The sequence below is a fragment of the Phyllobates terribilis genome, unplaced genomic scaffold (genome assembly GCF_046119375.1).
Source record: "Phyllobates terribilis strain yellow unplaced genomic scaffold, ASM4611937v1 Scaffold_5__5_contigs__length_657084704, whole genome shotgun sequence".
Classification (NCBI taxonomy): Eukaryota; Metazoa; Chordata; class Amphibia; order Anura; family Dendrobatidae; genus Phyllobates; species Phyllobates terribilis.
Window position 1 is genome coordinate 75,222,597 of NW_027362765.1, and position 27,038 is coordinate 75,249,634.

At 43.0% G+C, this 27,038-nt stretch overlaps 1 protein-coding gene and 1 pseudogene across 4 annotated transcripts in view; one reads left to right on the forward strand and one right to left on the reverse strand.

The window, feature by feature from the left end:
- The window catches only part of LOC141271469 (uncharacterized), a 524,545-nt pseudogene that overhangs the window by 178,818 nt on the left and 318,689 nt on the right, over nucleotides 1-27,038 (forward strand).
- Nucleotides 18,838-27,038, reverse strand: part of LOC141272065 (uncharacterized) — a 77,806-nt gene continuing 69,605 nt past the window's right edge. For 3 of the 4 annotated variants that reach the window (XM_073682373.1, XM_073682375.1, XM_073682374.1), the window contains one exon: nucleotides 18,838-20,050. In XM_073682373.1, the coding sequence (XP_073538474.1) occupies nucleotides 18,954-20,050 (1,097 nt within the window). In that variant the 3' untranslated portion in view covers nucleotides 18,838-18,953. The remainder of the gene's footprint in view (nucleotides 20,051-27,038) is intronic. The other variant, XM_073682376.1, reaches the window with a different exon arrangement.

Here is a 27,038-nt window from a genome sequence, read left to right on the forward strand (position 1 = left end):
GCAGAAGCAGTGGAGGAACTTTGACATAAAGAGGATTGACGCACAACTCGTGGGGACGGCAAGACTTGGACAGCAGCCCCTTGTCCTGCTGTCACCATAGTTACCCAGTGCCCAGTCAGCGACATGTAACGCCCCTGTCCATGCCTACTTGTCCAAGTGTCTGTGGTGAAATGCACCCTGTCACACACAGAGTTTCTCAAAGAAGCGGTGATGTTGTGTGCGACATGCTGGTGGAGCGCAGGCACACCTTTCTTTGAGAAGTAGTGCCGACTGGGCATCTGGTACTGGGGCACTGCGACGGACATAAGGTCTCGAAAATCCTCTGTGTCCACCAGGCGGAAAGGCAGCATTTCTGTAGCCAAGAGCTTGCAGATGGTGAAATTCAACCTCTTAGCTTTCTCATGGCTAGGAGGAAATGGTCTTTTACTTGTCCACATCTGAGGGACCGAGGGCTGGCTATTGTGCTTAGACGGGGTTGATAAGGGTGTCCCCGGCAAACTGCCGGTCTGTGAGGAAGATGCAGGCGGACATGTTAGGTTGCCTTGATCCAAAGGTGGTGCTATCGATGTCGGACAGCGCTCAACACCAGCTGCTGTTACCACCTCCAAAGAAAATGATGACCTGCCAATCACGCTGGCTGTTGCGGGTAAAGAGGTGGCAGGTCTGCGCCCCAAAACAGGTGTGACTGCTGTCCCCCCAGTCACAGAGGATGAAGAGGCCGCGGATGCACAAGATATGGCAGACGGTGGTTGGCCCGGCCGGCTAGGCCGCATTGTAGCACACTGAGCTTCCCACTGCAACTTATGCTTCATGTCCATGTGCCGGTTCATGCATGAAGTACTCAAACTATGTATTTTTTGGCCTCTACTTAGCTTTTGCTGACAAATGTTACAGATAACACGAGTTGGGTCATCTTTATCGATCTGAAAAAATGCCCAGGCTATGCAAGGCTTAGCACCCATGCGACCTGAAGAGCCACCACGACTTGTGGTGAGAGGCAGAGTTGTGTTTGAGGATGCAGTTGTTGACGTGCTTCCAGTACTACGTCTCTGTCCAGGAAGGCACAACCTGACCTCGTCGTCACTAGCATCTTCCTCCACCTCCTCTGCTGACCTCATCTCTTGGCTGACTGTGGGTTGACAGTAAGTGGGATCTCCAACCTCATCATCATCACCCTGTGTGTTATCACACCCGTCGTCCTCAGAGCCAACCTGTTCCTGCCCTGACAAAAAACTAAAGTTGTCGCTCCAATCAGGTATTTGAGTCTTATCATCGTCTTCCTCATTGTCTCCACCAACAGGAGTTACAGTTTGGGAATGAGGGTCTACATTATGGTCAGAACCTTCTGCGTTTGGTCCTGGATCCGACTCATAAAGATTCTGGGCATCAGTGCAGATCATTTCCTCGTCTGGATTCACAGAAGCGCTGGAGTCGACCTCTGATTCCCAGGCTATAGTATGAGTAAACAGCTCTGCAGACTCAACCATCTGTTCTACCTCATACTCAGATGGGCAGCTGGAGATTTGGGAGCTGTGAGGAAGCAAGTGCGATTTGGGTGACACCTTTGAGGACTGGAGTATTTGTGATGTTGAAGTTGATGTGGAGGAGAGCCCACTTAAAGGAGCACTTGATATCCGTTGAAGCACCTGCTGTTTTTGTGCCTCATCTGGAATTTGTAGCGATTGGCGTGGCCGTAAGAAAGGGATCTTATCACATTGTCCGCTAAAAGAAGTAGACATTTCAGTTTGGCTGGAAGATGGTCTTTCTTCTGCAGATGTTACTGTTGCTTTAACACCTACCCCACGGACACAACCTTTTTTCCCCTTCCCAACACGCCTATTCCCCTTTCCACCACCAGCAGGCCTTTTTCCACTCATTTTGGTGGTTAACTAATTCACAACTCTGGAGTTGTTTGCACAAAAAAACAATGGATGGTAACCGAGCTGAGTGGCCAAACTGTGGTATTAGGCCAAAACTATTGGCTGGGTTAGATGCAGAAAAAAATATATTCAGTTTGCAACCTGATGGAGGTCAGTATAGATGGACTAATACAACAAGTCCCACACACAGCTAGAAGCCCAAATATTTTTTCAGAGGTACTGTAGATGCAGATAAAAATTATTTTTAATTTGCAACCTGATGGAGGTCAGTATAGATGGACTAATAGAGAAAGTCCGACACACTGCTAGAAGGCCAAATATTTTTTCAGAGCTAGATGCAGAAAAAAATTATATTCAGTTTGCAACCTGATGGAGGTCAGTATAGATGGATTAATAGAACAAGACCCACACACAGCTAGAAGCCCAATATTTTTTCAGAGGTAGATGCAGAAAAAAATATATTCAGTTTGCAACCTGATGGAGGTCAGTATAGATGGACTAATACAACAAGTCCCACACACAGCTAGAAGCCCAAATATTTTTTCAGAGGTAGATGCAGAAAAAAATATATTCAGTTTGCAACCTGATGGAGGTCAGTATAGATGGACTAATACAACAAGTCCCACACACAGCTAGAAGCCCAAATATTTTTTCAGAGGTACTGTAGATGCAGATAAAAATTAGTTTTAATTTGCAACCTGATGGAGGTCAGTATAGATGGACTAATACAACAAGTCCCACACACAGCTAGAAGCCCAAATATTTTTTCAGAGGTACTGTAGATGCAGATAAAAATTAGTTTTAATTTGCAACCTGATGGAGGTCAGTATAGATGGACTAATAGAGAAAGTCCGACACACTGCTAGAAGGCCAAATATTTTTTCAGAGCTAGATGCAGAAAAAAATTATATTCAGTTTGCAACCTGATGGAGGTCAGTATAGATGGATTAATAGAACAAGACCCACACACAGCTAGAAGCCCAATATTTTTTCAGAGGTAGATGCAGAAAAAAATATATTCAGTTTGCAACCTGATGGAGGTCAGTATAGATGGACTAATACAACAAGTCCCACACACAGCTAGAAGCCCAATATTTTTTCAGAGGTAGATGCAGAAAAAAATATATTCAGTTTGCAACCTGATGGAGGTCAGTATAGATGGACTAATACAACAAGTCACACACACAGCTAGAAGCCCAAATATTTTTTCAGAGGTAGATGCAGAAAAAAATATATTCAGTTTGCAACCTGATGGAGGTCAGTATAGATGGACTAATACAACAAGTCCCACACACAGCTAGAAGCCCAAATATTTTTTCAGAGGTACTGTAGATGCAGATAAAAATTAGTTTTAATTTGCAACCTGATGGAGGTCAGTATAGATGGACTAATAGAGAAAGTCCGACACACTGCTAGAAGGCCAAATATTTTTTCAGAGCTAGATGCAGAAAAAAATTATATTCAGTTTGCAACCTGATGGAGGTCAGTATAGATGGATTAATAGAACAAGTCCCACACACAGCTAGAAGCCCAATATTTTTTCAGAGGTAGATGCAGAAAAAAATATATTCAGTTTGCAACCTGATGGAGGTCAGTATAGATGGACTAATACAACAAGTCCCACACACAGCTAGAAGCCCAAATATTTTTTCAGAGGTACTGTAGATGCAGATAAAAATTAGTTTTAATTTGCAACCTGATGGAGGTCAGTATAGATTGACTAATAGAATGATGCTATGCCCAAAAGATTTTACTTCACTAGGTGCAGTAAAAAAATTGGTATTCTATACACAGGTGGTATATCTTGCAACACAGATAGGCTACTCCACTGACTAACACACTCTGCAATAGGCCAAAAAGGATTAGCTTTGCTAGATTCAGCCAAATGCTGTGAAAAAAACTTGCACAGCACTGGCACAGACCTGCCTGGCAAAAACTGATAGGAACTGATGTAACCTAGTCCTGAAAAGGACTCCAATTACAATTAGTCTTTACTCCCACAACCTATCTATTTAAGAGCACAGACCTCCCTGATAAAAGTCGTAGGAAATGCTGTAACCTAGTCCTTAAAAGGACTGCAATCACAACTATTCCCTACTCCCAAGCTATCTGTATATTTGTGCGAAAATTGGCTTGAAATTAACAAGGTATAGCGCACACAGCAACAGCGGTGCCGTCTAACACGCAGCTGCAGCAGTGAGAAAATGGTGGCGACGGGGAAAATGGCTTGGTCTTATAGGGCAAGGACATGTGACATACACTGCCAATGACACATGCCCTTGCTTGTGTGAAAAAAAGCACTTCGCTCCGTGTGTGCGCTGCTGATAGGCTGACAGATTGCACCTCCCCACTGCAAATGCGGGAAAGAGAAAAAAAAATGGAGATCTTCATTGTTCCTGCAGAGATCCATCCCCTGCCCCTCACCCCACCCCGCTGTACACTCAAACTGCGTATTAACATTAATTTTCATCATTACTGAGAAAAAATCCAGTTATGATTTTGGTGCACGAACAGTTATCGAACATAACCTCGAACAGCCGAATTTTTATCAAATTGTTCGTGTTCGCCGAACGGCTCGAACACCGCCCAAAACAGCTCGAATTTGAGATTGGCGAACAGTTCGAGTAGAACAACGCTCATCTCTAATCCTACCATACAGTCCCTTTTCATTCAGACGCCGACGGATAGTACGGGTTGACACTGTTGTACCCTCGGACTGCAGGGCAGCTTGAACTTGTTTGGATGTTAGTCGAGGTTCTTTAGCCACCATCTGCATAATCTTGCGTTGAAATCTCTCGTCAATTTTTCTTTTCCGTCCACATCTAGGGAGGTTAGCCACAGTGCCATGGGCTTTAAACTTCTTGATGACACTGAGCACGGAAGAGACAGGAACATTCGGGTCTTTGGATATGGACTTGTAGCCTTGAGATTGCTCATGCTTCCTCACAATTTGGTTTCTCAAGTCCTCAGACAGTTCTTTGGTCTTCTTTCTTTTCTCCATGCTCAATGTGGTACACACAAGGACACAGGACAGAGGTTGAGTCAACTTTAATCCATGTTAACTGGCTGCAAGTGTGATTTAGTTATTGCCAACACCTGTTAGGTGCCACAGGTAAGTTACAGGTGCTGTTAATTACACGAATTAGAGAACCATCACATGATTTTTCAAACAGTGCCAATACTTTTGTCCACCCCCTTTTTTAGGTTTGGTGTGGAATTATATCCAATTTGGCTTTAGGACAATTCTTTTTGTGTTTTTTCATTGAAGACAAATTAAATGAAGATAATAATACCAAAGAATTTGTGATTGCAATCATTTTCAGGAAGAAACTGAGTATTATCTGACAGAATTGCAGGGGTGCCAATACTTTTGGCCACCACTGTACGTTGTTCTACAAAGAATGGTTAAAGAAGAAAAATGTTAAAACGTTTTAGAATGGCCAATACATAGTCCAGATCTTAATTATATAAAAAAGGAAAGACCTGAGGCAAGCTGTTGATAGAAGAAAACTCACCAAGATAACGGAGTTGATGCTTTTTTGTATGGAGGAATGGTTTAAAAAAATTACCAGGTCAATGTGCACCTATCAGGTTAGCTAAAGCTGACAATGAATTAAGGCTTGCAAGAGATGTCAAAAGCAATAAAAAAGGATTTTGGGGGTATGTTAAAAGTAAAGGAAAAGTCAAAGATGCTATAGGATTTTTACAGGATGAAAATGGTGAAATGGTAAGAAAGGATGTTGAGAAGGCCAAACTTTTTAATTCCTATTTTGCATCTGTTTTCTCTCAGAAAGAAAATGTAACATCAACTGATCTTCAATGTCCTATTAAAGGAATTGAAGAATCCAGGTTATCTGTAAACAGAAAGATTGTGAGGGAATATTTAGCTAGCATAAATGAGTTCAAGTCTCCAGATCCAGATGAATTACACCCCAGAGTAATGAAGGAGATCGTAGAAGAAATTTTAGAACCGCTCTCCATAATCTTTGAAAATTCTTGGAGAACAGGAGAAGTCCCAGAAGACTGGAGAAGAGCAAATGTTGTTCCTATCTTCAAAAAGGGGAAGAAGGTGGACCCAGGGAATTATAGGCCGGTGAGTCTGACTTCTATACCAGGAAAGATCTTTGAACAAATTATTAAACAACATGTATGTAAGTACCTGGATAAGAATGAAGTGATTAACCCGAGTCAGCATGGGTTTGTAACTAACAAGTCATGTCAGACTAACTTACTTTCCTTCTATGACAGAATCACTGACTGGGTGGATCAGGGAAATGCTGTAGATATAGTATATCTTGCCTTCAGCAAAGCATTTGACAAAGTATCTCACACCATTCTTATTGAAAAAATGACCAAGTATGGAATGGACCAGGCAACTGTTAGGTGGATTCATAACTGGCTTAGTGATCGGACTCAAAGGGTGGTCGTAAATGGCTTCACATCCAGCTGGATGAATGTCTCAAGTGGGGTACCACAGGGCTCTATACTGGGACCTGTATTGTTCAACATCTTTATCAATGATTTAGATGAAGGAATTGAGGGTAAACTGATTAAATTTGCTGATGACACAAAGCTAGGAGGGATAGCTAATACTAGAGAAGAGAGAGAGAGAGGATTCAAAAAGACCTAAATAAACTTGAGCAGTGGGCAGCAACTAACAAAATGTTTTTTAACAGGGAAAAATGCAAAGTACTACATCTGGGCAATAAAAATGAAAAAAGCATATACAGAATGGGAAGAATAGAGCTAAGCAACAGTACATGTGAAAAAGACTTAGGTATACTAATAGATCATAGACTAAACATGAGTCAACAGTGTGATGCAGCAGCAAAAAGGCAAATACAATTCTGGGATGTATTAACAGAAGCATACAGTCTAGATCACGTGAAGTCATTATCGGACTTTACTCCTCTTTGGTCAGACCTCATCTTGAATACTGTGTCCAGTTTTGGGCACCACATTTTAAAAAAGACATCGACAAACTGGAGCAAGTTCAGAGAAGAGCGACCAGAATGGTGACCGGTCTGCAAACCATGTCCTATGAGGAATGGTTGCAGGATTTGGGAATGTTTAGCTTGCAAAAAAGAAGACTGAGAGGAGACTTAATAGCTGTCTACAAATATGTCAAGGGCCGTCACATTGTAGAAGGATCATCTTTATTCTCATTTACACAAGGAAAGACTAGAAGCAATGGGATGAAACTGAATGGGAGGAGACACAGATTAGATATTAGAAAAAACTTTTTGACAGTTAGGGTGATCAATGAGTGGAACAGGCTGCCACGAGAGGTGGCGAGTTCCCCTTCAATGGACGTCTTCAAACAGAGGCTGGACAGACATCTGTCTGAGATGATTTAGTGAATCCTGCTTTGAGCAGGGGGTTGGACCAGATGACCCAGGAGGTCCCTTCCAACTCTACCATTCTATGATTCTAATCAATACTTTTTAGAAATGTTTATATGCAGTTATTGCTACACAAGGGGGTCACACCAGAAACTGAAAGCAAAGGCTCACATACTTTTGCCGCTCCCAAGTATGTGATGTGGGATCATTTCCTTAATAAAAAAATGACAGTCTAATATTTTAGACTCATTTGTTTGATATGGCTTCATCTACTTTTAGATGTAGCTTTAGATGTGAAAATAAGATGTAGTTATTGGTCAAAATTACACAAAAATATGGAAAATTCTGAAGGGTTTCCAAATTTTCAAGCACCACTGTATACGATTCATATAACCATTACATAAATCAACAGTACAAAAACAAAAAGAGAAAAAAGAAGAAAAAAGAAAAAGGTGGGAGGGATGGGGAAGAGGAAAAAGAGAAGGAAAGATAAGAAAGGAGGGAAGGATTAGGGAATGGAAGAGGAGAAGGGGAACATAAACTAAGACTCTCTAATTAGTTCCCAGCACCAACCCGGATCCAATTCGCCACTTCATCAGTCTCTTACTCAAACAGCCTATGAAACTCTGATGAGTCCTGAAACAGGATCCAGACACTGCAGATCTTCCTGAATTTATCAGCACAACCATTATAGTCAGCAGAAAGTTCCTCCATTCTGCAGATATTAACCATTTCATTATACCTGTTAGAACTCTCCTGTTAGGTTTTTTCTAGTTTGCTGGTCACATGACCATTTTTGCCTATTTAATCCGGCTCCGCCCTCCTGGCCTTGCTGGACTTCATTGTATTTACTACTCTTGAGCTAGCTTGGTGCTCTGTTACCGTTCTCTGTTAGTTTTGCTAGGTCTTCGGACCTCTATGTTCTTTGTTGTGTGTTTGTCTTTGACTGCTACAATTTCTGCTAGGAGGTGTCCAACTTTATCCCAGTCCCTAGTTCTTGTAGGGATCCCTCCCTTGCATCTATAGGTCTTCGTACAGACTAGCCGAGGACTTTAGCGGGTCTGATCGCAGGATCAGGTTCCCCGTTACATCGTAGGGATTCAGTTTAGTTCTATTGTAGGGACAGATCTCCTGTCTTTCCTTAGTGCTTGTAGCAGATCATATCAATACCATTCCGAAATTTGAGGTGATTTCCAGTAACAGGGATCACCGTACGAGCGGCTGTTAAACAGAATCTTAAGATATCTTTTTTTTTAGATCCTATTGATGAGGGCAGGACAATTTTCAACCCTACTTCTGGTGATTAGGTTTAATTTGAAAATATTTTTTCCCACAAAGGTTTGATCTTACTACACTCCCACCATATGTGAAGTATACTTCCTTTTTCCGCTTTACGTCGCCAACATAAGTCTGAGGCTGCTGGAAATAGTGAAGTTTTACAGGATACTGGTACCATCTTGCCATAATTTTGAAATTTTTCTTCTGCGCATAACTTGTGACCGACATTTTGTGTGTAAACAAGAACCCCTTTTCCCAATCTGACGAAGATATGACTACCCCCAATTCTTGTTCCCACATGTGTTGAAATTGTAACTTTCCCGAGATACTTTTCCCAATCAAACAATTATAAAGCAGGGATATTATATGATTGGGGGGAGATTCCTGCAAGAACAACCTCTCAAAAGAAGATGGTATACACTGGAATGCGGGTGCCATCCTCTGAGAAGACAAGAACGATTGCAACTGTAAGTATTCCATCCATAGCAATTTTCTAGACGGAGACCTATCCTGTAATGTATTGAATGTTGGCATTTTACCATTTTCTGATATCTGTAGGAGGCGAGTGTCTTCCATAGCTCACCATCCTTAGAAAGATTCTTGCAAATATCCAGGAGGAAAGGAAGGATTAGAGAAAAGTGGCGTAAGAGGGCTGAATGTTCTAGAGGGATGGTGTTTTTTCATAGTTGCATGCCAAACTTTAATTGTTCCCCTAGTCAATGTTGTCAAGCCTCCTATCGCGAAAACATCAGAGGCAAAAAGCCAAGGAAGGTGCTTCAAAGGAACACCCACCCCTTCCTGCTCAATAGTGACCCATTGTTTTGTCAGAGAGTTTAAATGCCAGTCTATAAAGCGACCTAAAACAGAAGCTTGGAAGTATACTTTAAAATTCGGAAATCCAGCTCCACCGACTATTTTAGGGCGGTTTAATGTCTGCATACTTACCCTGGGTCTATATTTACCCCACACAAACCTGATTAATGCTGTAAGCAGTTTGCTGAAGAAGCTGCATGGGGGAGAAATGGGAACAGTTTGAAAAATGTATAAAAAGCGGGGAAATATATCTATTGTTACCGCATTCATTTTCCCAAACTAGGGCAGTCTCAGTTTACTGTAATTCAGTAGGTCTTTATATGTACCGTCCAAAAGCGATTGGTAATTTAGTACAAAAAGTTTTGAAAAGTCAGGAGAAAAGAGCACGCCTAAGTATTTTATCGCCTCCGACTTACATTTAAAAGGGAAGTTATCCATTACATGTTCAACCTCTCTCTGTGACAACGATACATTTAATGGCTCTGATTTTGAATAATTAACTTTAAAATTACTCAGGAATCCAAATCTATCAAACTCCTTCATTAAAGAAGGAAGAGATGTCTCAGGCCGAGACATATAGAGGAGGAGGTCTTCTGCATATAATGGTACCTATTTTAACCCCATGAATATTGCTGTTTTTCCTTATTGCATTGGCCAAATGTTCCATCACTATCAGGTACAGAAGGGAGGACAGATTGCACCCTTGTCTAGTCCCGTTTCGTATCACAAAAGGTGAGGACAAGGTTCCATTGACCCTAACTCTAGCAGTAGGGCCGGAGTACAGGGAAAAAAATTAACTATAGAAATCGTGGTCCAATGACTATTTGATGTAACACCTCCTTCATAAATCCCCAATGAACCCTATCGAAGGCCTTTTCTGCATCAACAGATAAAAGGCCCATAGGTATGGAGCTACTTTTAGCTTTGGAGATTAGCAACATGGTCTTAATAGTGTTGTCTCTTGCCTCTCGGCCCTGAATAAATCCTACTTGATCAGTATTTATAAGAGAGGGCAACAATGGGGCAAGTCTTTCTGCTAGTATTTTTGAGAGTATTTTAATGTCCACATTTATTAATGATATGGGTATATAATTAGCCGTAATTGTAAGATCCTTACCTGGTTTAGGGAGAATGCTAATATGAGCTTCCAATGATTGGGGGACAAAACATGTCTTATCATTTAATGAATTAAAGGTTTTGTTTATAACATGGGATAGCTGAGTTTTAAGGGACTTATAGGATGCTGGAGTAAATCCGTCTGGGCCAGGACTTTTACCAGATGGTGTAGGTTGAATTGCAAGATTGACCTTCTCCTCTGTAATATCTTTTTCCAATGCCCCAGAAACCTGACTATCTAAAGAGGGTAAAGAAGTATCTTGTATGTACTCCTTAATTCGGACAGATAGGTCAGAAGGAGAGAGATCAGAGTATTGCCCTTTAATATTGTACAACTTCTCATAGTATGAGCGAAATATGTCAATGATTTCTGTAGGATTATGAGCATCCTCCCCATTTTGTTTTTTGATATATGGAACGTATGCCGCCACAGAGCGAGGGTGAAGCAACCTTGAGAGAGCCCGTCCACATTTATCTGACGATTCATAAAAAAAGTTTTTAATTTGCTCCCTGTGCCTTAGATATTTTTGGTCTAGCAAGATCTTGACATCATTCCTTTTTTTGGATAATTCTGCAAGAGTGTTAGGCGATAATGTATGTTTATGCAAGACCTCAAGCGTGCGTATCTGTCTCAAAAGGTCATTTACCTTTAGAGTTCTCTCCTTTTTGAGTCTTGAAGCATGCTTAATCAACACGCCTCTCATGACACATTTTAAAGTTTCCCATTGCAGAGGTATTGAGGTCTGATCTGCTTTATGAATCTGCAAAAAAAGAATCAATAGAATCCTTTAATTCTTCCATGCAGATATTGTCTTTTAGAAGGTGATCATTCATTTTCCATGTCCATGAACGCTGGACAAGGGAGGGAATGGATATAAATAGGTAGATTGGGGTATGGTCAGACCACAATATCTCACCTATTGTAGCAGATGGGTTCCAAGAGAGAGCGTGATGACTCAACAGGAAGAAATCAATGCGACTATATGAGCCATGGGTAGGAGAAAAATATGTATAATCCTTACCCAGAGGATTTAAAATGCGCCAAACATCTGTCAACCTGAGGGAATGGATGACCCGTTTCAATGAATGAAGCTGTCTCAGAGGGACAGCACCCCTTCCTGAGGAGGAGTCTAATGCGGGATTCCATGTGAAGTTGAAGTCTCCACCTGCAATCAGAACTCCTTCTGCAAAATCAGAGAGGGATGTTAAAAAGGACCTACATGTGGGGATCTGATCTTTGTTAGGGAGGTACCAGTTTGCTATTGTACATGTTGATTCTGCTATTTTGAGTTTTAGAAACACATATCTGCCTTGATCATCAATGAGAGAATCTATGAGAGTATAGGCCAACGACTTGTGTATGGCTATGGATACACCCTTAGAGCATGAATCCGGATTAGTGCTGTGGAACCACCGAGAGTAATACCTATCTCCAAAAACAGGCACATGCCCAGTGCGTTTCCTGTAACATAAGAACCTGAACTCTTTGTTTGTGCATAGAGTACAAAATTTGTGAACGTTTCTGTGGGACATTAAAGCCTCTTACATTCAGTGAGCCTACTTTAACAGAGGACATGATTACTAAGGGGGAGGAAAGGAGTGGGGCAAGATGGGAAATGGAAATACAAAGAAAACTAAGAAGAAAGTACGGAATATATAAAATAAAAACAAGAATAAAATTATATAACAAAATGAAAGAAAAGCAATCTGATGAGGGGAAATAGGTATATTTTACACCTGCACAGCAGAGTGTAAACCCCCCGGGAGGACGGGCTTTCTACCGGGGAGTCCCCCCCAAACCAGACATCAGGCCATACCTTTTTGCCTTAAAACCTATGAGAGAAAAGCAGCCAAAAGCTGTCAAAGATTAGCATCTACTTATCATTATATTAAACGTTAAATCAGTATATCACATATCCTTATGGAATAATATCCATACCGTCCAAGAACAGAATATTATTGACATAATACAATCAATTCTTATTATTGAGAACCAGTTATATAAATTAATTATTTGTTATATCAACTATATTCATTGCTGAAAACATTTTAGAAGAATATAACACTCTAATATCCTTCACAAGATTCGCTAGCCTTCAGTGCTAGTCAATTGACCACAGGATCCAATTGTAATAGACGATTCGATCTGGGGAGTGAGGGATATGTTTTCCATTGTTCCCTCTCCTGAATTCTTCTCTGGACTTGTTTCTTGTCACTCTTTGTGGTCGTGAATTGAGATCCGACTTGGGGCCTCCCGGGAGACTCGGCCAATCCTCTGTTGATATAGATACATGGGGGATCCCCAAACCTGTAATAAAAGCCGGAATGTCTCCAGGGCAACGTATCACATGTAAAGCCCCTGAATGGCGGACCTGTAGATGGAAAGGGAAACCCCAAGAGTATAGAATGTTATGCTGTCTTAGAACCTCTAATAGAGACTTTAATGTCTTCCTTTTCTGTAGTGTGTGACGTGATAAATCAGATATGAGTTGTACAGGATATTCTTGATATAAAATAGAGTCAATTTTTCTGGCTTTAATTAAGATGCTTTCTTTGGTTTTATATTTGTGAACCCGGCAAATCACATCACGAGGTTTTGTCGCATCAGAGGATCTGGGGCCCAAGGATCTATGAGCCCTATCTAACTCCAACTCACTCTCTAAGGACCGACCCAAGATAGAGTTAAACAAATGACGTAGTGTCTAATCCTAATATTGTTGCGCCTTCCTCTGTTTTCAATATCATCTATCAAATCTGTTAGGTATTCCAGTTGGTATGAGTGAGAAGACAAAGTTTGTTCATGAGATTTTACTTGTTGAGCGATGGATGCTGTATGTGATTCAGCAGCAGACACTTTTTCTGTTAACTCTTGCATGTCCCCTCTAATGGCAGCTGCTTCAGCCCTGTAAGAGAACTCCAGTCTAAACATATAATTCTCCATGTCCTCCCTGGTTGGAACAGCTCGTATTTGGGCTCTGAGGTCTCTCTACACTGCCTCACATTCTAATGAATCATCCTGTTGGCTCTCCTCTGAGCAGCCAGGGGAAGAAGGACATAATAAGGAGCCTCTCTCAGGGGAACTTCGGGCATCAGCGCACGACTGGGGCCTCTGCAGGTTCGGACCCTCAGCAGAGGTAAGTAATGCCGAGACTGGTGTGTCCAGGGGCCGGGGCACCAAGTGTGATCCTCTATTACGCACCTGAGCTCCGGAGGTACGAAGCCGGGATCCGCCATCTTGGATTGAGAGAGATCTCCCGCAGCTTCAACGAGGCCTTTCCTGGCTCCCCAAGTCCGAGGACTCAGGTCCGCGTCCTCAGCCGATGAAGGTATCGTCCGCTCTGCTAATGTTGATGTGGGGGAGCATTTACCCTGGGAGCTTTGGACCTCCGACGCAGGAGCCGAGGAGCGCTGGGCAAGGACAGCTGACGCCATCTTAGATCCCACTCGTACAGGAGAGGCAGATGCTATACTTCTCAAGTAGTGGGAAATATTTGTTGGAGGGGCCCGCTGAGTACTCACACTGGTCTGCGTTGTATTCCTTTTCTTTTTTGCCGGCATTGGCAGTGTTTTGGCCCGATTTGAGGTGATAGGCATGCCCTGAAGCTGGTCTAGGGTCGGGAGCAGACAACCATGCGACTTCACTCCTCCATAGCCAGGCCACGCCCCCATCATTGTTTTATTTAGATAGGAGGTGGGTGTGTCCAGCTCAATTCAAATAGGTTAATATTCTAGCAAAAAAGAAGCAAGACAAAAATATATCTCATACCCTACCATAATTATATATAAATGTAAAGCAAAATTGCATAATAAATATAGGGTACTTAGTGAACTATTTTTGATCAAAAAAGTATACAAGCCGTCCCACCAGCGGCAAGGTGACCCTAAATTGGGACGGTACCTATACTGCCTATATTAAAAACCTTACTGTATATCAAAGTTGAAGTAATGCATATAAAAGGGTAGACAAATAGGACCGGGTCCCAACTCCAGACCACCTAGGCCCGTGGTAAGCTACATATATACCAATCAGCTCAACAAAGGGCATGCCACACCCTTAAATTGCACAGAATGCAAACAAGTCAAAAAACCAGACAATGTGAACTGAGGTCTAAGATGGCAGACATACAAGAAACAGAGGCATGTTCACACTAGCAAAAAAGAAGAAAGACAAAAATATATCTCATACCCTACCATAATTATATATAAATGTAAAGCAAAATTGCATAATAAATATAGGGTACTTAGTGAACTATTTTTGATCAAAAAAGTATACAAGCCGTCCCACCAGCGGCAAGGTGACCCTAAATTGGGACGGTACCTATACTGCCTATATTAAAAACCTTACTGTATATCAAAGTTGAAGTAATGCATATAAAAGGGTAGACAAATAGGACCGGGTCCCAACTCCAGACCACCTAGGCCCGTGGTAAGCTACATATATACCAATCAGCTCAACAAAGGGCATGCCACACCCTTAAATTGCACAGAATGCAAACAAGTCAAAAAACCAGACAATGTGAACTGAGGTCTAAGATGGCAGACATACAAGAAACAGAGGCATGTTCACACTAGCAAAAAAGAAGCAAGACAAAAATATATCTCATACCCTACCATAATTATATATAAATGTAAAGCAAAATTGCATAATAAATATAGGGTACTTAGTGAACTATTTTTGATCAAAAAAGTATACAAGCCGTCCCACCAGCGGCAAGGTGACCCTAAATTGGGACGGTACCTATACTGCCTATATTAAAAACCTTACTGTATATCAAAGTTGAAGTAATGCATATAAAAGGGTAGACAAATAGGACCGGGTCCCAACTCCAGACCACCTAGGCCCGTGGTAAGCTACATATATACCAATCAGCTCAACAAAGGGCATGCCACACCCTTAAATTGCACAGAATGCAAACAAGTCAAAAAACCAGACAATGTGAACTGAGGTCTAAGATGGCAGACATACAAGAAACAGAGGCATGTTCACACTAGCAAAAAAGAAGCAAGACAAAAATATATCTCATACCCTACCATAATTATATATAAATGTAAAGCAAAATTGCATAATAAATATAGGGTACTTAGTGAACTATTTTTGATCAAAAAAGTATACAAGCCGTCCCACCAGCGGCAAGGTGACCCTAAATTGGGACGGTACCTATACTGCCTATATTAAAAACCTTACTGTATATCAAAGTTGAAGTAATGCATATAAAAGGGTAGACAAATAGGACCGGGTCCCAACTCCAGACCACCTAGGCCCGTGGTAAGCTACATATATACCAATCAGCTCAACAAAGGGCATGCCACACCCTTAAATTGCACAGAATGCAAACAAGTCAAAAAACCAGACAATGTGAACTGAGGTCTAAGATGGCAGACATACAAGAAACAGAGGCATGTTCACACTAGCAAAAAAGAAGCAAGACAAAAATATATCTCATACCCTACCATAATTATATATAAATGTAAAGCAAAATTGCATAATAAATATAGGGTACTTAGTGAACTATTTTTGATCAAAAAAGTATACAAGCCGTCCCACCAGCGGCAAGGTGACCCTAAATTGGGACGGTACCTATACTGCCTATATTAAAAACCTTACTGTATATCAAAGTTGAAGTAATGCATATAAAAGGGTAGACAAATAGGACCGGGTCCCAACTCCAGACCACCTAGGCCCGTGGTAAGCTACATATATACCAATCAGCTCAACAAAGGGCATGCCACACCCTTAAATTGCACAGAATGCAAACAAGTCAAAAAACCAGACAATGTGAACTGAGGTCTAAGATGGCAGACATACAAGAAACAGAGGCATGTTCACACTAGCAAAAAAGAAGCAAGACAAAAATATATCTCATACCCTACCATAATTATATATAAATGTAAAGCAAAATTGCATAATAAATATAGGGTACTTAGTGAACTATTTTTGATCAAAAAAGTATACAAGCCGTCCCACCAGCGGCAAGGTGACCCTAAATTGGGACGGTACCTATACTGCCTATATTAAAAACCTTACTGTATATCAAAGTTGAAGTAATGCATATAAAAGGGTAGACAAATAGGACCGGGTCCCAACTCCAGACCACCTAGGCCCGTGGTAAGCTACATATATACCAATCAGCTCAACAAAGGGCATGCCACACCCTTAAATTGCACAGAATGCAAACAAGTCAAAAAACCAGACAATGTGAACTGAGGTCTAAGATGGCAGACATACAAGAAACAGAGGCATGTTCACACTAGCAAAAAAGAAGCAAGACAAAAATATATCTCATACCCTACCATAATTATATATAAATGTAAAGCAAAATTGCATAATAAATATAGGGTACTTAGTGAACTATTTTTGATCAAAAAAGTATACAAGCCGTCCCACCAGCGGCAAGGTGACCCTAAATTGGGACGGTACCTATACTGCCTATATTAAAAACCTTACTGTATATCAAAGTTGAAGTAATGCATATAAAAGGGTAGACAAATAGGACCGGGTCCCAACTCCAGACCACCTAGGCCCGTGGTAAGCTACATATATACCAATCAGCTCAACAAAGGGCATGCCACACCCTTAAATTGCACAGAATGCAAACAAGTCAAAAAACCAGACAATGTGAACTGAGGTCTAAGATGGCAGACATACAAGAAACAGAGGCATGTTCACACTAGCAAAAAAGAAGCAAGACAAAAATATATCTCATACCCTACCATAATTATATATAAATGTAAAGCAAAATTGCATAATAAATATAGGGTACTTAGTGAACTATTTTTGATCAAAAAAGTATACAAGCCGTCCCACCAGCGGCAAGGTGACCCTAAATTGGGACGGTACCTATACTGCCTATATTAAAAACCTTACTGTATATCAAAGTTGAAGTAATGCATATAAAAGGGTAGACAAATAGGACCGGGTCCCAACTCCAGACCACCTAGGCCCGTGGTAAGCTACATATATACCAATCAGCTCAACAAAGGGCATGCCACACCCTTAAATTGCACAGAATGCAAACAAGTCAAAAAACCAGACAATGTGAACTGAGGTCTAAGATGGCAGACATACAAGAAACAGAGGCATGTTCACACTAGCAAAAAAGAAGCAAGACAAAAATATATCTCATACCCTACCATAATTATATATAAATGTAAAGCAAAATTGCATAATAAATATAGGGTACTTAGTGAACTATTTTTGATCAAAAAAGTATACAAGCCGTCCCACCAGCGGCAAGGTGACCCTAAATTGGGACGGTACCTATACTGCCTATATTAAAAACCTTACTGTATATCAAAGTTGAAGTAATGCATATAAAAGGGTAGACAAATAGGACCGGGTCCCAACTCCAGACCACCTAGGCCCGTGGTAAGCTACATATATACCAATCAGCTCAACAAAGGGCATGCCACACCCTTAAATTGCACAGAATGCAAACAAGTCAAAAAACCAGACAATGTGAACTGAGGTCTAAGATGGCAGACATACAAGAAACAGAGGCATGTTCACACTAGCAAAAAAGAAGCAAGACAAAAATATATCTCATACCCTACCATAATTATATATAAATGTAAAGCAAAATTGCATAATAAATATAGGGTACTTAGTGAACTATTTTTGATCAAAAAAGTATACAAGCCGTCCCACCAGCGGCAAGGTGACCCTAAATTGGGACGGTACCTATACTGCCTATATTAAAAACCTTACTGTATATCAAAGTTGAAGTAATGCATATAAAAGGGTAGACAAATAGGACCGGGTCCCAACTCCAGACCACCCAGGCCCGTGGTAAGCTACATATATACCAGTCAGCTCAACAAAGGGGATGCCACACCCTTAAATTGCACAGAATGCAAACAAGACAAAAAACCAGGCAATGTGAACTGAGGTCTAAGATGGTAGACATGCAAGAAATAGGAGCATGTTCACACTAGCAAAAAAGAAACAAAACCTACAAAAGACAAAAATATATCTCATACCCTACCAATATTCTTCATCATGAGTGAGAACGCACGTAGTGTTTGAAACGTGTTGATGGTCAGTATTCAGTCACCACTCTTCTATAGATTTAAAATATGACATAAAGTGCTAATTTTAACCTACTTAGATCGAACTGGACAAACCCATCTCCTTTTTATAATTGATCAATGTACCTTGCAATGGTTTCTTTTCCAGGCTCTCCAAAATCTAAAGTTTGAAACACCGGTGAGCTAGTGATTTTCTTTTTCGCCTTTATATTATTTAGATACCAATTGCTTTTTAATAATAAATGGCTATTGGTATTTATATACATTTTTTTTAATAATTGTTTACTCTAAATTGCTTTCTATTGTACACGTATGAATTTAGTTGACTAAAACTTTTTTTTCTCGTACATATTGTCATAAAATAAAAAAAAAAGCTTCTGCCCCGTGTTTCTCTGTAAAACATTTCCCACATTCAGAACATGAAAATGGTTTCCCCGTGTGATTTCTCTGCTGTGTAATAAACTTCATTTAATGCTAAAAAATTCTCATATTTGAAAGATTAAAATGGCTTCTTCCCTGTGTGAATTCTCAGATGTTTAACAAGATTTGATTTCTCTGTAAAACATTTTCCACATTCTGAACATAAAAATGGCTTCTCGCCTGTGTGAATTCTCTGATGTGTAACTAGTTTTGATTTCTCTGTAAAACATTTCCCACATTCTATACATGAAAATGGTTTCTCCCCTGTGTGACTTCTCTCATGTTTAACTAGATTGGTTTTCCAATTAAAACATTTCCCACATTCTAAACATGAAAATAACTTCTCTCCTGTGTGAATTCTCTGGTGTGTAACAAGATTTGCTTCCCATTTAAAACATTTTCCACATTCTAAACATGAAAATGTTTTCTCCCTTGTGTGAATTCTCTGATGTGTAACAAGATTTGTTTTCCGATTAAAACATTTCCCACATTCTGAACATGTAAATGGCTTATCCCCTGTGTGAATTCTCTGATGTGTAATAAGATGTGAGCTCATTCTAAAACATTTCCCACATTCCGAACATAAATATGGCTTCTCCCCTGTGTGAGTTCTCTGATGTGTAACAAGTTTGGATTTCTCGCTATAATGTTTACCACATTCTGAGCATGAATATGGCTTCTCCCCTGTGTGACTTCTCTGATGGGTAATAAGATGTGATCTCACTACAAAACATTTCCCACATTCTGAACATGAATATGGCTTCTCTCCTGTGTGACTTTTCTGATGTGTAATAAGATTTGTTTTCAAATTAAAACATTTCCCACATTCTGAACATGAAAATGGCTTCTCTCCTGTGTGGCTTCTCTGATGTGCAACAAGCCTTGATTTAAAACTGTAACTTTTCTCACATTCTAAACAAGAAAATGGTTTCTTCTGTGTGTGAGCCATTTGATATTCAACACCCCTTCTATGACTTTTGTTTTTCATATTAGTCTTTGATGAAGTAGAAGAAAGGATCCCTTGTAAAGGATCAGATGTTAGATTTTTTCTGTGAAGGGCAGGAGGTACATCTGGGAAAATGGCATGTTCTTCACATTTATCTGGTGTGATACCATAATCATCTAATACAAAATCTGATAACATCAGATTTGTTCCCGAGCTCCTGGTACAGTCATCTGCCAAGAATAAAACAAATTTTATAATTTTTCAATAACACTGCATTGTAATTATATTAATATTTATATTCTTATTTTATAACATTTTCATACAAAACTGTACTGCAATTCAATTATCAACTGATTAAGCCAGGGGTCTCAAACAGGCGGCCCGCGGGCCGCATGCGGCCCCTGAGGCTGCTTTATGCGGCCCGCAGGCACAGACCCCTTGACGATCCCGACCTGGTCCAGGAGGAGCCGCCGACAGCAGCGCTGCATTGCCGCACAGAGACTGTTTCCCAGCACTGCATTTCCAATGCCAGCCGCCGGCCAATCAGAGGCCAGCAGCTGATATCTGCGTGTCGGCGCAGCGAGTATGACGTCATTGCCATACGCAGCTATCAGCTGCTGGCCTCTGATTGGCCGGCGGCTGACATTGAAAATGCAGTGCTGGGAGACAGTCTCTGTGCGGCAATGCAGCGCTGCTGTCGGCGGCTCCTCCTGGATCAGGTCGGGATCGTCAAGGGGTCTGACTCTGTGGTGCCTGCGGGCCACATCTGCAGGAAGGCCGCCGAGGGAACGGAGGACAGGTGAGAATCATCTTTTTTTTTTTCTATTTTATGTGTGTGAAGAACAGGGGGCACAGAGCCACAAGAGGGGACCTGGATGGGGCACATAGCCACAAGATGGGGACCTGGATGGGGCACATAGCCACAAGAGGGGACCTGGATGGGGCACATAGCCACAAGATGGGGACCTGGATGGGGCACATAGCCACAAGAGGGGACCTGGATGGGGCACATAGCCTCAAGATGGGGACCTGGATGGGGCACATTAGTACAAGATGGGGACTTGGATGGGGCACATAGCCACAGGATGGGGACCTGGATGGGGCACATAGCCACAGGATGGGGACCTGGATGGGGCACATAGCCACAAGATGGGGACCTGGATGGGGCACATTAGTACAAGATGGGGACCTGGATGGGGCACATAGCCACAGGATGGGCGCCAGGATGGGGAACGTTGCCACAAGATGGGGACCTGGATGGGGCACATAGCCACAAGAGGGGACCTGGATGGGGCACATAGCCACAAGAGGGGACCTGGATGGGGACCTGGATGGGGCACATAGCCACAAGATGGGGACCTGGATGGGGCACATAGCCACAAGATGGGGACCTGGATGGGGCACATAGCCACAAGATGGGGACCTGGATGGGGCACATTAGTACAAGATGGGGACCTGGATGGGGCACATAGCCACAGGATGGGCGCCAGGATGGGGAACGTTGCCACAAGATGGGGACCTGGATGGGGCACATAGCCACAAGAGGGGACCTGGATGGGGCACATAGCCACAAGAGGGGACCTGGATGGGGCACATAGCCACAAGATGGGGACCTGGATGGGGCACATAGCCACAAGATGGGGACCTGGATGGGGCACATAGCCACAAGATGGGGACCGGGATGGGGCACATAGCCACAAGATGGGGACCGGGATGGGGCACATAGCCACAGGATGGGGACCTGGATGGGGCACATAGCCACAAGATGGAGACCTGGATGGGGCACATAGCCACAAGATGGGGACCTGGATGGGGCACATAGCCACAAGATGGGGACCTGGATGGGGCACATAGCCACAAGATGGGGATCTGGATGGGGCACATAGCCACAAGATGGGCGCCAGGATGGGGAACATTGCCACAAGATGGGGACCTGGATGGGGCACATAGCCACAAGATGGGGATCTGGATGGGGCAAATAGCCACAGGATGGGGACCTGGATGGGGTACATAGCCACAAGATGGGGACCTGGGTGGGGCACATAGCCACAAGATGGGGATCTGGATGGGGCAAATAGCCACAGGATGGAGACCTGGATGGGGCACATAGCCACAAGATGGAGACCTGGATGGGGCACATAGCCACAAGATGGGGACCTGGATGAGGCACATAGCCACAGGATGGGGACCTGGATGGGGCACATTAGTACAAGATGGGGACTTGGATGGGGAACATTACTACAAGATGTTTGCCATTATTACTATATGATGCTAATTGTAAGACAATATTACTGAATGTGGCCAATTGGGGGGAAACAAAATTGTAAAAATCAAAAAAATAAAAATAAAGCATGAAAAAATATTGGGCACTAAAAATGCTGTTTTATATGTAAACTAAAGTAAACACAAAAAAGTGCACGTTTATCATCACCACATTCATAACGACCCAAGCCATAAAAAAATAAACACGGGAAAAATGTTCAAAAGGTGTATACAAAAAAAAATGGTATCACTAAAAATGTCACATTGAACAAAGAATGCGGCCCCCCAAATTCAAATTTTTTCCATGTGCGGCCCATATACCCAGCCGAGTTTGAGACCCCTGGACTAAGCCAAGACCACAAAGCAGGACCTAATAGATTATAAGATTAGGCCACCAGGTTGTGCTCTTTCAATTTTTTATTTCTCTGTTGAAGCAGTGTTCTCCATAGTTGCATGCATAAAGGGCATCTGTCAGTAGAATCAACCCTCCTAAGCCATCTATATTGACATGCAGGTCATAGGAAGTTGAATAAAATGATACTTTAATATCTGTGATCCAATGTCTTATTCCACAGAAATCCATGTTTTTCATAATATGTAAATGAGCTGTTAAGATCTATAGGCCAGGCATAACTCTCACTGAAAATCTGAGTCCAGAGCTTACTTTAAATGAAAGAGCACTCTGCAGTGAGATCAGGAGAGCAGACTGTTAGCCATTACATGTCTCACACGAGTAATACCCCCTTTCATTTAAAATAAGCTCTGGAGGCAGATTCTCATGCAGATCTGCGTCCGGAATATAGATCGTAACAGCTCGTTTACATATTAAGAAAAATTTGGATTTTTCTTGAATAAGACATCGGATCGCAGATATCAAGGCTTTATTGTATTCAACTTTCTATGACCTGCATGCCCATATAGACGGCTTAGGAGGGTCGATCCTACTGACAGATTGCCTTTCACAGTAGCTGCCACCAATTGTTTCCAGTTTCATGTTCAGTGGAGATTTAAAAAAAATGTGGTGTTCCATCCTTCCCAGACAGTTAAATGCAGTCTAGGACAAAGCAGAGGAGAAGAGCAGTATGTACAAATAAGTTATGGCTTTAGAGCAGAGGTGGGGAACACACATCTCGTAGGCCGTTTACCGCCCCCCAAAGTCTTTTTTTCCCCAGCAGATTTCCAGGGGCCGCAGTGCTGAAGCCAGGTATTGCAGAGCTTGGACCGTCAGAAAAACGCCAGCCCTTTAATTGCTCCTGACACTGCGTGTCACAACTGAACTCTGCAGCGCGTGCCATGAAGGTGTATGTCCTGACTTGTGCCAGTTTCAGGATGTCCCATGTGAGTGGAATCAGCACGCTCTGCGCTCCAGTTCAACCAACGACAAGAGCAATGGCAGCCCCAGCCCTTCCTGTGCTGTATATGCCCCGACATCTTCTGTGAAATATATGTCCCCATCCCCTCCTGTGATATATATGCCTCGACGTCTCCTGTGATGTATATGCCCTGACCTCTGCTGTGATGTGTATGCCCCGACGTCTCTTGTGATGTGTATTCCTTGAGCCCGTCTTGATCAGGGTCATTTGGATGTTTTTGGTTGTCAGCAAGATTTAAAAAGAGAAAACACAGTAGTTTGACAATAAATGGCTTCACCCAACCAATAACCATGAGTGGAGAAATTTTTTTTTTTGTTATCATTCATATTCTCTGAAACAAGACCAAGAAAGAAAATTCTGCCGGGGTATGTAAACTTTTGAGCACAACTGTATATGGCCCCACCGTCTTCTTTGATATATGTGCAGCCAGCCCCTCCTGTGATGTATGCCCCCAGCCCTTCCTGTGATGTATATGCCCCCAGCCTCTATTGGGATGTATATGTCCCCAGTCCCTCCGGTGATGTATATGCCCCAGCGTCTCCTGGTATGTATGTGCCCCCAGCCCCTCCAGTAAAGTAAATGCCCCAGGCATCTCGTGTGATATATATGCCAGTAGCTCCTTCTGTGATGTACACTAATGAGCAAAAGAGTAACAATGTTTTGAACTTTTGACTTTCAGGCTCCATATCTCATCATCCATTACTGCTTCGAACGTGAGACTACCATCATTTTATAGACAATCATCTTGACTATCTCATACATAAATTTGTCTTGCAATTATTTAGCATATGTTTAGTTAGCAGATTCTTGTCATGTCACTGCATTGTTACTGTTTTCTTCTACAAAACTAAATTAAAATTTTTATGACTTTGTAAATCCACCGTTGGCTTTCAACACTGCCTGAATCTTTCTGGGCATGCTGTCGATCAGATTCAAACATCTCTCGACCAAAATCTGATCCCAGGTCTCTTCTACACGTTCCCAAAGTTGGTGCATACTGGTGGACTCACTTGGGTATGTATACAGTTTTTTCTTCAACTCTATCCACAAGTGTTCAATTGGGTTGAAGTCTAGGGACTGTGGGGGCCAATCCAGCACCTCAACTCTTCTTGTAGGATATTCACATATAGTTCAGCATTGAGACCACCATCGATCCTGGTCAAGTATCCAACCCCTTTGGCTGTGAAACAACCTCATATCAACAGGCTTCCTCCACCGAACTTGGTAGTTCCTTCAATTTCTCAATCCGTCAGCATCTTTTTCCCTTGTTTCTTCCAAACCCATTCGCACACATCAGAGCCTAGTTTATTGACTAATGTCTCATCGCTCCAAATCACCCGTTTCCAATTTTCTATTGTCCACTTTTTGTACGTTTTTGCAAACTCGATCCGACGCTCCTTATGATGATATTGAGGTCGAGACTTCTTCACCTTTATTTGAGCCATCATTGCAGACTGTAACGTGGGCAGCACAGTGCTTGCATGGACGTCTGTGATCTCATTATTACGAAGCAAACGAGCCACGTCCACGGCCGTGTTTGTCATGCGAGAAGTGATAGACCTTGTGATGATCCGACTTAATGACTCTGATCTTTTGCCTGGACATCCACCTCTTGACTTTTGAACGGATAGACTTAATTTTGTATTCTTCCAACTGTCATGGCACCCACGTGATGCATTTTGGCAATTTTCTTGGCCGAGAGACCACTATCGATGAGTTGAATGATGTGGTTTCTCTTTTCTTGGGAAATCTTCTTCATGGCTGCTCCTCGATTTGAACCAGTGACCTTCTGCTTGGGAATCAACCTAATAACATGCTGAGCTATTAGGGGATGTGAGAATAGGTTGTATTTTGTAGTACACAGGAAGAAAATTATTTTTATTATTATTCACCAGGAGCAAAATAGTAACAATGCAGTGACATGACAAGAAACTACATAACTAATCATATGCTAAATAGTTGCAAGTCAGATTTATGTATGAGATAGATGTGTGGCACCCCAGGGGTCTGGTTTCCACAGTAACAGCAATGTTATGTCTGAGAGCAGGTGGGAGGTCTCTTGGTCAGGGATCCTATGCATGCCACACCTCCTGCCCAGTCCTGGGAGGGGAAGAACTTCCCCTATATAAACCTAGGGCTGAGGCAGGGTTAGTGTGTAGAGAAGAAGTAGAGACAGAGAAGAGAAGCAGATATAGGAAAAGAACATCAGGAGCTCTGTGGGAGCAGTGCTATAAGGAGTCAGGGGCTGGCAGCTGCAGAGCTCGCCCTGACTGGGAAGCTATCACCGGACCCGGAGTCCGAGGCTGTGGGGACTAACTCCTACCCAGCAGCAGAAACCGACCGGCAGGGGATTTCAGGTCCTCCGGCCAAGAAACCCGAAGGTACGGTCACACGCGTGGGACCAGCACCACCGTCGTGGAGCGGAAGCTACTAGAAGGCCCCGAGTCACCGGCCGTACGGGTGAGCACCACACGGTACACTCAGGGATGTGGGCTACTTATACCCGCCTCTAGCAAGGTAGCCAGAAGAGTACAGTCAGTTTGGGAGGCCTACAACTCCGCCTGGCCAGGGGAGATCCCATCTGCTCAAGGACTGACCAGGCCCCGATCGCTAGCCAGTACTCCGGGAGGGTCTATCTTTATCACCAGTAAAGACCCTGAACTACACCGCATCGTCTCTGAGTGATTCCTGCTACCCCCATCATCCACGTCGGCTGCCCTGAGGCCATACCCCTCCCGTTGGGGGTGATACTATCACGCTGCACAATCCTACCACCGGCCTCAGCGGTCTGCCCTGCAGCGGCAGCTCCTTCGCTGCATTCAACGGGTGGCGTAGTCGTCCAACATCTACCGCTAATACAACGCCACTTAGTCTGACTCCCTGGGCACGGACCGGGTCACCGCCACGAGACTACAACCCTCAACAGATCCGGCTCCGGGTAAGCTCCTGCATGCGCAACGCTGTGCGACACAGGCCCAGGGGTGCGTCAACTTTTGGCGTAGTCGGCAGGATCTCGTGCCCGCAACCACCGGGTACTGCGTGCCTGAAAAAGACTGTTCAAACTTACCAGTGTTGAAGATTCCCGCCATCCGTGGAGGTTTCCCGCCATCCGGCGCCATCTTCTATCTTCTTCCCGCCATCCGCGAAGTTTTCCCGCCATCCGGCGCCATCTTCTGCCTTCTTCCCGCCATCCGTGGAGTTTTCCCGCCGTTGGACGCCATCTTGAAGACGCCGCGCGGGAAGAAGAGGGGCATGGACTCCGAAAGCGCGCGAGAACTGAAGCCCCGCCTCACGTCCGGACGTTGCGTAAGGTCCTGGAAGGAGCCCAGCAGACGCCGACGTCACAGGAGCGCGACGGAAGGTCCTCAACCCTGACGATCCACTGCGGAGCCGTGGCCTACGGAAGAGGATCATCGCAAGGTAGGCCACGGTCCACTAGGGGGGAGGAAGATGTCGGATACGGAGGAGAGCTTCACTGCCTCAACCCCCGCCAGCGCCACCGCTGCTGCAGTCATGCCTTTCACCATGCCCTATATCCCGGGAGCGGCCTGGCTACCCCAGTACTCAGGGGAGTCACATACCC